The 12,764-nt window shown below is 42.1% G+C and overlaps 1 protein-coding gene and 1 long non-coding RNA gene across 3 annotated transcripts; one reads left to right on the top strand and one right to left on the bottom strand.

Annotated features, from left to right (window-relative positions):
* Positions 1–3,838: 3,838 nt before the first annotated feature.
* LOC139079714 (uncharacterized) lies at positions 3,839–6,758 on the bottom strand. The gene is made up of 2 exons (XR_011533588.1): positions 6,644–6,758; positions 3,839–4,851 (listed from the first exon to the last, which is right to left on the bottom strand). It is a non-coding gene; the product is annotated as an uncharacterized lncRNA (long non-coding RNA).
* A 98-nt stretch (positions 6,759–6,856) lies between these two features.
* HSPA5 (heat shock protein family A (Hsp70) member 5) lies at positions 6,857–11,445 on the top strand. 2 transcript variants are annotated; one of them, XM_070596481.1, is made up of 9 exons: positions 6,857–7,083; positions 7,166–7,385; positions 7,483–7,714; positions 8,146–8,283; positions 8,613–8,725; positions 8,820–9,210; positions 9,336–9,573; positions 9,908–10,075; positions 10,540–11,445. In XM_070596481.1, the coding sequence occupies exons 2-9, from the start codon at positions 7,264–7,266 to the stop codon at positions 11,100–11,102; spliced, it is 1,965 nt and encodes a 654-aa protein (XP_070452582.1). In that variant the 5' UTR covers positions 6,857–7,083; positions 7,166–7,263; the 3' UTR covers positions 11,103–11,445. The 2 variants fall into 2 exon arrangements, with proteins under 2 accessions (XP_070452582.1, XP_008520162.2); XM_008521940.2 differs by lacking the exon at positions 6,857–7,083 and having other exon boundaries at positions 7,127–7,385.
* Positions 11,446–12,764: the final 1,319 nt, after the last annotated feature.

The following is a 12,764-nucleotide window of genomic DNA, read 5'->3' as shown; positions in this document are numbered from 1 at the left end:
ATATCTGGTCATCTGGGGCCAGCCTGGTGGTGTAGTGGTTGGGTTCATGCGCTCTGCTTCAGTGGCCCAGGGTTTGTGGGTTTGGATTGCGGGCGCAGACCTAGCACTGCTCGTTGGGCCACACTGATCCCACATAAAATAGAGGAAGATTGGTACAGATGTTAGCTCAGGGCCAATCTTCCTCATACAGACACACACACACAAACACAAATCTGTTCATCGAAAAAGAGCATAAGTTCTATAACTTGATTTTAGTGATGGTTACATGAACCTATATATATAAGATAAAACCGTATAGAACTATATGCAAACACATACACACACAAATGCAGGCTAAAAAAAATTGTGAAAACTGAATGAGGTGTGTAGTCTAGTTAAAAGTAATGTGCCAATGAGAATTTCCTAGTTTTCCAGCTATATAAGATGTCTCCATTGGAGGAAGCTGAGTGAAGAGTACATGGGATTCCACTATTTTTGCAACCTTCTGCGAGTCTGTACTGCTTTCAAAATTAAAAAGTTTTAAAAAACCTCAGTATGGAAATAAAAACACGTGCTACAGAGTAGGAAAAGATACTTGCAACACATAGAACTGAAAAAATGACTAATATCTAGAATATAATTAATTAATTACAAAATAAGAAACTCAATAGAAAAATGGGCAACTTCAGAAAAGAAGAAATCGAAATGACCGATAAAAATATGAAAAAGTACACAACTTCATTTGTGATCAGAGAAATTAAAATTAAAACCATAATGAGATGCCAGTACATATGCCCCAGACTGTCAAATAAAAAGTTTACATCAAGTGTTGACAATGATGTGAACATCTGGAACTCACACACTTCTGCCGAGAGCGTACATTTGTACAACCACTTTGGAAAGCAGTTTGCCCTGACCTACTAAAGCGGAAGATATTTAAACCTTTTGATCCCTAAATTCTAATCCTAGTCATACGCCCTAGAGAAATTCATGCCTGCGGGTACTAAGAAACATGTAGAAGAATGTTCATAACACCATTATTCAAAACAGCCGAAATATAAACACAACATAAATTGTGATGTGTTGGAATACTATATAGAAGTGAAAACGAATGAATTAGAGTTACATGTTTCACAATAAGGACAAAACTTAAAAATGTTGAGTGAAAGAAGCCAGACACAAAAGAATATACACTCTCTGATTCCATCTACAGCAAGTAAAAAAACAGGTGAAACTAAATCACAATGTTTGAGGAAGTATATTTAAGTGGTAAAATTCTAAAGATTGTACTGATAAAGAAAAGTAACATTTTTATGGAGGAGGGGATTGTGATCAGCTGGGGGAAAAAACAAGGACTTCTGAGTGCTGACAACATTCTATTTCTTGACCTGAATATTAAATACCTGGGCATTCACTTAATGGTTACTCATTAAACTGTACATTTGTCTACATTTTATGCACTCTTCTGTATTGACATTGTAATTTATAATAAAAAAGTTTAAAATATATAGAACATCCAGCACATAGTAGATATTCAATTAAGGGTAGCTACTATTGACTTAAAAAAAAAGGCAGCTTATTCGTGACAATCTCCAAGAAATATAGCTAACTAGATAAAGGAGCAGAACCATGTGTGTAGCATGCTCCATCACTGGTTTGAAAACAGGGATACACACACACATACACACAAATACACACACTGTATGTGAATAAAACAACTCTGGAAGGCTACACAAGAAAGTAGTGACAGTGGTTACTTTTACCAATGCAGGGGAACAGGGCTAGGGACTGGGTGGCAGGCAGACTTATTTTCATTGTATATTTTATGTTGTACTCTTTGAATCTTATACCGTGTACATATATTTCCTACTGTAAAAATTTAGAAATTTAAGATATATATCAAATGAGGTCACTTAAATTCCACAGACGTAGCTCTTTATACTTAGTATCTTATTTTACTTCAAAGGAAATTTAAGACAGAAGAAAAATTTAAACTAACTTTTTATTTTTATTTTTTTTTTTTGAGGAAGATTAGCCCTGAGCTAACTACTGCCAATCCTCCTCTTTTTGCTGAGGAAGACTGGCCCTGAGCTAACATCCGCGCCCATCTTTCTCTACTTTATACGTGGGACGCCTGCCACAGCATGGTGTGCCAAACAGTGCCATGTCCGCACCCAGGATCCGAACCGGTGAACCCCGGGCCGCTGAGAAGTGGAATGTGCGAACTTAACCACTGCACCACTGGGCCAGCCCCTAAACTAACTTTTTACGTGTAAAATTAAAATGCTTTACAGGGGCTGGCCCCGTGGCCAAGTGGTTAACTTTGTGTGCTCCCCTGCAGTCGGCCCAGTGTTTCGTTGGTTTGGATCCTGGGCGCGGACATGGCACTGCTCATCAAACCATGCTGAGGCAGCATCCCACATGCCACAACTAGATGGACCCACAACGAAGAATATACAACTATGTACTGGGGGGCTTTGGGGAGAAAAAAGGAAAAAATAAATAAAATCTTTAAAATATTCAAGATATCATTTGAAAAAAAAATGCTTTACAATGAATCAAATACTTTAATCATAACAAGAGCCCTGTGAGGAGCAGACTTATACCCATTTTACAGACTAGCCTCAGAGAGATTAAGTGACTTGCCCTAAATCACAGCCAGTTAAATGACAGAACTGGAACTCATAGTTTTTATGCTTCCAAACCCTATGGTCTTTCCTCTCTATCAGACTAACATAGCATGCCCTCCTAAATGCCTTCCACCATTCAAATATATGTGAACAACAGAAAATGCACTATTTGTTACTTTTCATTTGTGTGTGTGGGGGGAAGGTTCAACATGGATGCCGTTCAAAGGCATCATGCCAAGTGAAATAAGTCATACAGAGAAAGACCAACACTGCATGATCTCACTTATACGTGGAATGTAAAAATAAAGAAATAAAAACCAAGCTCATGGATACTGAGAACAGATTGGTGGTTGCCAGAGGGGGTGGGGTGGGGTGTGGGAGAAATGGGTGAACTGTTTTGTTTTTGCTTTTTGGTTTAAATAAATTGAATAAAAGTTAAAAGGAAAAAAAGAAGACAGTTTTTATGGAATCTTATACCAAGGACACACAGTTGACAGGATGAGGACAAATTTCCTAATTCCTTCAGAGCTTCACTATCTTTTTTAGCAAAATTGAACTAGTTCTACTGAGCTCTCTCACCACATTCTATGGAGAATAATTTACATCTAATTTAAATACAAAACGAGCAAAATGTTCAGTGTATAAACCCAAATATCTATAGTGTCACAACACTGTACAATAATGTACAGTACCCATCCTCTCCCCTATTTAAATTCTGCTTATTATTACTTTTTCCAGTCCAAATGGCACTCAAATCATTTATACGCAAACTTTTTCTTACTTACAATGTCATCCTCATTTAATAGACATTTAATGGGGACCTAACTTGCTCCTACTATTGTGTTGTACAGAGGATGATGAATGTGGTTCAGCATTTCAACTGCTCACAGATCAGCGAGGAGACAGAAAAATAAGCCAATAACTATAATTGTGAAAAATGTTCTAAGAGTATAATGTATTATGGGACCCCAGGGGAAGGAAGGTACTATTTGGGCCTCTCTCCTTCTGGTATATACACTCCATACAGGCTTTCATCCTCACCACTCTTCAAACTGTTCTGGACAAAATGAACAGTGGCTCCTATGTTGCTAAATCTGGGTCATCTCTTAGTTCTCATCTAGCTCAGTATGTTAGTTTCACACAGTTGTTCATTTCCTCCTTCTTGAAAGAAAAAAGGAGTTCTCTATTAATTGCAAAACTCATTTTTAAAAAATGAAGACAAAGAAGGAAACATTGCATAGCACATTGTATTTTTGCAAGCACAAAAAACCCACTATATGATTTCTACCTACTATTGCTCCCAGCTCAGGTGTCAGGGAGATACATTTGTTTTATTCCTGTGTTGTTTAATGAAGGTTGAGGAACTATCTCCAGTAACTTAATAAAAAAGACATTTATGTGGCCAACATGAGCGTCATTAGATGTAGCACTTTTAAAAGCATTTCCAAAACTCTTTGTCAAATTCAATGCAACCGTCAAACTTATTATTTCCCATTAAAAGAACCTTGAAAACGGACTCTGAAGAGGTGGTTTTCTTGAAGAGCTTCTAAAATTTCTTCTCGTAGTATATTTACATGATTAATAATAGCATTACCACTATTCTACAACTTTCCAAACACTTCACATACAGTAGCTCATTTGATCCTTGGAACAAGCCACTAAGACAGAACAGAAATCCCTGACATTCAATAGATGAAGAAACTGAAGATGTCTTTTTTCCAAAGTCATGCACCCTATCTCCTAGTTGAACATTCTCTCCAACAAAGCATGTGGAAATTTGCCAATTATCAGGGTATAAACATTCAACTTGTCAATTACATAGGCCTTTTCCTTTTCTTTCCTGCTCTATGCCTTTAATTCCCTTCCAGAAAGGAAGATTTAGTAGCTAAAAGATAATTCCATCCTAATCAGTCCTAACTCTGTTGAGCTTTCTGAGATCAGATGGGAACTAGAAGCCTATTTTCTTACTCGTAAGAACACAAGCGAAACAAGCTGGTTTAAATTAATGGAAAAAATCTACATTTCTCTATCACCTATGATCAAAATATTTGCAAACTATGTAACTACTCTGTATCCTAAAATAAAATACAAGTCTTACAAACTTGGAAACTCAGGATGACAACCTAGACTACAGAAATTAAAAGTCAAACTGCCAAGGCTCAAATCCTGGCTCTGTATCTTCTCAGCTGTGTAATCTCCTGGGCAAGTTTCTTTACCTCTTGGGGCTTCGGATTCTTTAGATCTAAAATAGGGGCAAAAAAAACTGCTTTCATAAGGATTAACAAAGATAATGCACATAAAGCATTTAGCATAGCGTCTAGCATTTAGTTAAATATTGATAACTTGGCGTTGATACTATTATTGGCATTTAACACAGCAAACTAGATTTATCTATGCACTTTCCTATTCAACCCATAAATGACTGTACTTTGGAATATAATATATACCTAATATACTTGGTTTTAAAAAGATACTACAACCACCAATATACTCAATTCCCTTTGGAAGTTAGCCAGATGTCACTTTTCTACATCTTAGAAAAAGGAGAATTGTAATAGGTTACCCCATCAATCAAGGGTGAGGTTGAAACTGAGAGCTTTGTTTTTAATGGAAATGGACTGTAATACATACAGAAAATTTGCTTGAAATAATATGAAGCTGTAATGCGGCCAAATAGTGATTTTTATCCTGATAAATGGACTGATGCAACATAAAGAAGGGTCAGTGTTTCAGCTGTATTACAAGCCCTGGTGAAAGAGATGGATGATGCAACTTCTATAGTAAGAATGGAGTCAACTCTGAGTCACCACTATAACCTTTGAGAAGCACTAAAGGAGAAAGAAAAATTCCTGAGTACTGACTCCCAGGCTAAGTCACACTCAGTGAATGGTGTGTAAGATGTTTCAGTGCTATCTGGACACAGTATTGCACACACCCATGAATCTCAAGAATATACTCAGTGGGAAAGATACCGGAGTCATTAGCTCCTATGATAATGCCCCACACGCTTTCTGTAAGCATCTCAAAATATTTTGCATCAGGCATTTGGCCTGTCCATACTAGGTCCTCCAAAAAGATTTGTTGAATGAATGAATTTAATTTTTAAAAACTGTTGATAGCGTTGGCTATGGAGTCAAGCTGACTTGGACATCAACCCTAACTCCACCACTCACCAGTTCTGTGACTTTAAACTAGTTACCTAATCTATTTCGGTTTCAATTTTCTTATCTGGAAAATAGGAAACTCCAAGTAGAGAACTGTAAGGACTGAATGACACAGGACATATAGAACAACGTCTGGCACATAGTAAGTGCTACTAGAGTGAATCGTAGCCCCTATTATTTTTTGCTACAGGCTTTTATACTAGACAGGCATTATCAAGAAGTCTTTGTCTATCAAAAGCGTTTAAGCACAATCAGACCTTTCCCAGCAGAGTGAAGGTAGAAAGCTATCAAGAACAAAGGACGAGGAAGGCCTTGTAAACGATAATTTGAGCCACGAGGGTAAACAACGGGCAGGGGAGGGGAAGGCAAGGGGTGGCAAACCAGAAAAATGACAGATCCCAGGGTGGGAGCAAGGGCATTAGTTAAGGTCTTCAGGAGAGGGTTGACACAGTGGGGAGGGGACCTGGGGCCAGGAGGCAGTTACTTTGGCCGGACCTATCCTGTGACTTATTGTAGGACAGGGTAACGTGGAGAGGCCTGGTATAGACAAAGATAGCTGGGGAGGGGGTACAGGGGTGACAGGAATGGGTAAGAGAAGCCATGATTCGCGGCCAGGCAGTGCCCAGACCAGGTCCCAGCTCGAGGGCTGCGGTCCGGAGACACAAAAGACCCTGAGGCTCGGACACCGGTACCGGTAGTGGCTACGAGGGGCAGAGAAATTTGTTGCGAGGTGACCACAGCATCTACGCTGAGACCCGTCTCCCTAGGACAGGATGGAGGCCCGCAGGAGGAAGAGCCGCTTCCCGCTTCGAGATGAGGGACAGAAGTGGGGCGAGAAGGCAGAGGAGAAGCAAAGGACCCAAATCCCACCGCTTCAAGGGAATCACGCGCGCCGGACCGGCTCCAGTTACCCCGGGCCTAGCGTGGAGGCGGGACCTCAGCAGTTCCCGGCGGAAACGGCTTCGGGGTGAGAGGTCGCACCAGTGACAGGCAGCTGCTGAACCAATGGGGCCAGCGCACGGGGCGGATGTTGCCTCCCATTGGTGGCTGTTGGGCGCGACCAGCAGCCAATGAGTCCGCCCGGGAGGAGTAGCGGTGACGTCAGTTGCGGAGGAGGCCGCTTCGAATCGGCGGCGGCCAGCTTGGTGGTCTGGACCAATCAGCGACCTCCAACGAGTATCGTCTTCGCCAATCGGCGGCCTCCACGACGGGGCTGGGGGAGGGTATATAAGCGGCGTCGGCGACGGCGCGGTCGACGCTGGCCGAGACATCACAGTTCTAGCGATTTGGGCGTTTCGTGAGTGTGAGAGGTAAGCGTCGCGGCCTGTCTTTCCTGACCTGCCCTTCGCCGTGTCCGCTACTTCTCGTGACCCCGGGCCCTGTCGCCCTCAGGTCGGTACCCTCGGTGCGCTCCGGTGCTGCGGCCTGTGACTGGATTGCCTGCGACGTGCTGCCTGCCTGCTGACCGACTGGCCGACGGCGCCGGCAAGATGAAGCTCTCCCTGGTGGCTGCGGTGCTGCTGCTGCTCGGCGCGGCGCGGGCCGAGGAGGAGGACAAGAAGGAGGACGTGGGCACGGTGGTCGGCATCGACCTGGGGACCACCTACTCCTGGTAAGCGGGGTTTGTGGAAGGGGGAGAGTGGGGCGTGGCCTCCTGGGCTGCGGCGAGCATCGCGGTGCTGATGCCTTCCGTTTCGTTTTTCCGCCAGCGTCGGCGTGTTCAAGAACGGCCGCGTGGAGATCATTGCCAACGATCAGGGCAACCGCATCACGCCGTCTTATGTGGCCTTCACTCCTGAAGGGGAGCGTCTGATCGGCGATGCAGCCAAGAACCAGCTCACCTCCAACCCTGAGAACACGGTCTTTGACGCCAAGCGGCTCATCGGCCGCACATGGAACGACCCGTCTGTGCAGCAGGACATCAAGTTCTTGCCTTTCAAGGTTTGACCGGGTTTTTCTCCACCCGGGTAGAAAGTGGGGGGCGGGGGGGGGGGGTGATGGTGGAAGTATTTAGCTTTCAGAAGTTACTGGAAAACATTGTTGAGCAACAAAAAAGGATACAGACGTGGGATATGTAATAATTTTTAGTTAATAATTTTAGTATGTTACAAACTTAAACCAGTGAAGTTGGCAAAGAGACTTAACACGTAATTACTCTGTCCACATTAGTTTAGGATTAAAAGACTGATTAAAACGGAAGAGACTTGTCTTTATAAGGTATCCATACTCCTTAGTATTTATGATCAATATGCAGCTCCAACGGACCAAAGTACATCAAGTATGGGGGAGGAAATGGGTCTCAGACAATCCTCCTTAAAGTTTGAAATGTCATTGCTTCTGTGTCTGAAAATAATAATCATTCTTTAAAATAGGTGGTTGAAAAGAAAACAAAACCATACATTCAAGTTGATATTGGAGGTGGGCAAACAAAGACATTTGCTCCTGAAGAAATTTCTGCCATGGTTCTCACTAAAATGAAGGAAACTGCTGAGGCTTATTTGGGAAAGAAGGTAAGCATTTCTAGAACAATTTTAAGTCATTTTATTACTACTCTCATGATTGTGTTGCATAGATGCCTTCATCATTTGGCTAATTTAAATCTGAATGACATCCACGTATATCAGTTTTAATTACTTGCCTGCTTTACTGTAGGCCAAACAAAATATTAGGGACTTTTCATCTGTCATCACTGAATGCTTACAAATCCATGGGTATAAAATTATATATATCCTACCCATCTTACAAATAAACTGGTTTAGAAACTAAAGTGATGGTTTGACTGTAACTTAAGGGTTAAACCATGTGATAAAATACATTTAATTACCTTTTGTTCTTTTAGGTTACCCATGCAGTTGTTACTGTACCAGCCTATTTCAATGATGCCCAACGCCAGGCAACCAAAGATGCTGGAACTATTGCTGGATTGAATGTTATGAGGATCATCAATGAGCCGTAAGTGTTACATTCAAAATTATGGCATGTTAGCCAAATGGGAATGTAAACTTAACTAAACTTTTTTTCTTCTTCTTTCTCATTCTCCTAACAGTACAGCAGCTGCTATTGCTTATGGCCTGGATAAGAGGGAAGGGGAGAAGAACATCCTGGTGTTTGACCTGGGTGGTGGAACCTTCGATGTGTCTCTTCTCACCATTGATAATGGTGTCTTCGAAGTTGTGGCCACTAATGGAGATACTCATCTGGGGGGAGAAGACTTCGACCAGCGTGTCATGGAACACTTCATCAAGCTCTACAAAAAGAAGACTGGCAAAGATGTTCGGAAAGACAACAGAGCTGTGCAGAAACTCCGGCGTGAGGTAGAAAAGGCCAAACGGGCCCTGTCTTCTCAACATCAAGCAAGAATTGAAATTGAATCCTTCTATGAAGGAGAAGACTTCTCTGAGACCCTGACTCGGGCCAAATTTGAAGAGCTAAACATGGTATGTTGTTTTTTGCTTTGCTAATGACATCTAGTTAAACTCTTGAGTTTGGGAAAATGCATTTAGATACCAGGCAATATCTGGTATATCAGGCATCATCAGCGTAATTATGTCTCTTATTCTAGGACCTGTTCCGTTCTACCATGAAACCTGTCCAGAAGGTGCTGGAAGATTCTGACTTGAAGAAGTCTGATATTGATGAAATTGTTCTTGTTGGTGGCTCCACCCGAATCCCAAAGATTCAGCAACTAGTGAAAGAGTTCTTCAATGGCAAGGAGCCATCCCGTGGCATAAACCCAGATGAGGCTGTAGCGTATGGTGCTGCTGTCCAGGCTGGTGTCCTCTCTGGTGATCAAGACACAGGTAGGTCAATGTCATCTTCCACAGAACTTCAGTAGTTTGATGGGAAGAATGTAATTAGCTGTTGCTTTAAAAGGCAATAGAGTATGAGCAGTAAGGTCACACAGCTAGTAAAGGGTATTGTGAGGACAAGACCTGGTGCAGTCTCAAGAGCCTTGGCCAACTAGATTTAGTTGGCCTTCTAAATACTTCTAAAATGCTTCTAAAATGATTTTACATAGAACCTGCCAAGTGGCACGATGGAGAAGATCAAGTTATACTGTTCTTGGGGAGACTGCTTGGTAGTGCTCCTATCAGTCTTGAATTAGAGCTTACCTTGATTAACTTGCCTTTGCAGGTGATCTGGTTCTACTTGATGTATGTCCCCTGACACTTGGTATTGAAACCGTGGGAGGTGTCATGACCAAACTGATTCCAAGGAACACTGTGGTGCCCACCAAGAAGTCTCAGATCTTTTCTACAGCTTCTGATAATCAACCAACTGTTACAATCAAGGTCTATGAAGGTAATTGCTTACTTTTGTTAATACCACGGTGTGTTTTTGAAGAGCATGACTTCTTGCTTAATATGCTCTATTGAAATGACTAGGGAAAGAAATAGCTGCTGTTTTCATATGGGGGTGCCTAATTTGACAAGTGTTGGGTTTGGTAGAGTCAGCACTAAAATCCACCTCTTATCTAGCTATCTAGCCCTCTGTTCCCATTAAAAATAACTTCCGTGCTGGCTCCTAGAATAGAAGAACAAGAAAAGGGTTCTTAATGCTGGGAAGGAGATGAAATTCAATTAAGAGTTGCTAGTAACTTAACTCACTGTTAGTCCAATTTGTTGCTCCTTATAGACCAATTTACTGACCCACTTCTAGCCTGATAAAAGTGCCTTTGCCACTATCAGCTCTAACAGAGTGTGGGGATTCAGATGTACTAATGTTTGTCAGTAACAACTAACAAGGTTTTCTTTGTGTAACTTTAGGTGAACGACCCTTGACGAAAGACAATCACCTTTTGGGAACTTTTGATCTGACTGGAATTCCTCCTGCTCCCCGTGGGGTCCCACAGATTGAAGTCACCTTTGAGATAGATGTGAATGGCATTCTTCGAGTGACAGCTGAAGACAAAGGTACAGGCAACAAAAATAAGATCACAATTACCAATGACCAAAATCGCCTGACACCTGAAGAAATTGAAAGGATGGTTAATGATGCTGAGAAGTTTGCCGAGGAGGACAAGAAGCTCAAAGAGCGCATTGACACTAGAAACGAACTAGAAAGCTATGCCTACTCTCTAAAGAATCAGATTGGAGATAAAGAAAAGCTAGGAGGGAAACTTTCCTCTGAAGATAAGGAGACCATGGAAAAAGCCGTAGAGGAAAAGATTGAATGGCTGGAAAGTCACCAGGATGCTGACATTGAAGATTTCAAAGCTAAAAAGAAGGAACTAGAAGAAATTGTTCAGCCAATTATCAGCAAACTCTATGGAAGTGCAGGCCCTCCTCCAACTGGTGATGAGGAAGCAGCAGACAAAGATGAGTTGTAGGCACTGTTCTGCTAGTGCTGTAATATTGTAAATACTGGACTCAGGAACTTTCGTTAGGAGAAAATTGAGAGAACTTAAGGCTCGAATGTAATTGGAATCTTCACCTTGGAGTGGAGTTGAAAATGCTATAGCCCAAGTGGCTGTTTACTGCTTTTCATTAGCAGTTGCTCACATGTCTCGGGGTTGGGGGGAGAAGAGGAATTGGCTATCTTAAAAAGTGGGTAAAAATGTGGTTAGGGCGTGTGTTCACCTTGAAGATGTTCTATTTAACAATTGGGTCATGTGCATCTGGTGTAGGAACTTTTTTCTACCGTAAGTGACACCAATAAATGTTTGTTATTTACACTGGTCTAATTTTCGTGGTAAACTTCTAATTAGGTCAATCATTTATTTTTAAAGTCAAGATTCTCACTTGGGGGGGCTGTGTTTGGGGTTTGAGGTAAGGAAACATTTTTATTAATACTTTCAGGGAACTTGCCGAACCTCAATCTAATTTAAGAAGAGGGGCGGGAGGCTCATCCATACCCTTACCTAGGAGGGCCGTCTCACAGTGCCCAAGGGGGGAGTTTTCTCAGACATATTTGAAATTTCCTATATCCCCTTATCTTTCTAAAACTGTCTTTCTGATGGCTTTTTAACTCAATGATGCTTTATAGCTGTTTGGATTCTCAAGACTTGATAAAGTGACAGATCATTGATGTTGACTTTATGTGCTTGGATCCAATTCATAATTTCAGACTGTAAAATTATATTTTGAACTTAGCTGTGTCAAATCTCCATCTCCGAGATTTCTTTTTTTCTTTTTAAAGATTTTATTTTTCCTTTTTCTCCCCAAAGCACCCCCATACATAGTTGTATATTTTTTAGTTGTGGGTCTTTCTAGTTGTGCTATGTGGGACGCTGCCTCAGCATGGCTTGATGAGCAGTGCCATGTCCGCGCCCAGGATCCGAACCAGCAAAACCCTGGGCCGCCAAAGCGGAGCACGTGAACTTAACCACTCGGCCATGGGGCTGGCCCCCTCCGAGATTCCTTATTAGTGGTACTAGAGTGGGATCTAGGATGGTGACCCTGAAACTATATTAAGCCCTACTAATAATTGGGAATCAAAGGCAGTCAGTTGTGTCAAGAAGGGTTCAAGATTAATTGGATTGGCCTCCTGAGGAAAGGGATGGTCTAGGTGCATAATTAGCACCAGCACCAGAGAGCCTGCCTTTTATCGATCATACTAACACGAAAGTCAGTACTGCCCAAGAATAGCTATTTTGTAGATAGGAAGCCAGCTGAAAAGTTAATTTGCTAAGCGTGGCAGAACTGGGACCTGACAGCATGTACTCTGAGGCCTGGACCTCTGCTGCATTGCCCCAGAAGCATTTGGACAGGCCTGGAGTGTAATACAGAGGGTCTTCAGGCCAAGTTCAATACAAACGTTAAAAATGACCTGCGGTGCTGTGTTCAGTGGGGGTTAAACGGTAGTTGGAAAAGACAAGGGCCAGTCTTCATCCCTGTCCCCAATGGCTCTCCCTACCAAATGCCAACAGTCTGCACCTCTTTCTGAGGAGCAGCTGAGTATTAAAGAGACTTCAGCCTGTAAGTGTCCACTCCCTGATTTCTACAGCTTATCTAGCAATTATGATTCCACAACATTTTTGTGATCAGTTTTC

This window comes from Equus przewalskii, chromosome 26, assembly GCF_037783145.1.
Source record: "Equus przewalskii isolate Varuska chromosome 26, EquPr2, whole genome shotgun sequence".
In the NCBI taxonomy this organism is placed as follows: domain Eukaryota; kingdom Metazoa; phylum Chordata; class Mammalia; order Perissodactyla; family Equidae; genus Equus; species Equus przewalskii.
This window is presented reverse-complemented; position numbering and strand designations above follow the sequence as displayed.

What these genes read in the sequence shown, in the direction of transcription:
- HSPA5 (XM_070596481.1), top strand. Translation starts at nt 7,264, where the DNA reads ATGAAGCTCTCCCTGGTGGCTGCGGTGCTGCTGCTGCTCGGCGCGGCG. An exon ending in ATGAGGATCATCAATGAGCC is followed by an intron (nt 8,726 to 8,819) that starts GTAAGTGTTACA and finishes TTCTCCTAACAG; the next exon opens with TACAGCAGCTGCTATTGCTT. An exon ending in AATTTGAAGAGCTAAACATG is followed by an intron (nt 9,211 to 9,335) that starts GTATGTTGTTTT and finishes CTCTTATTCTAG; the next exon opens with GACCTGTTCCGTTCTACCAT.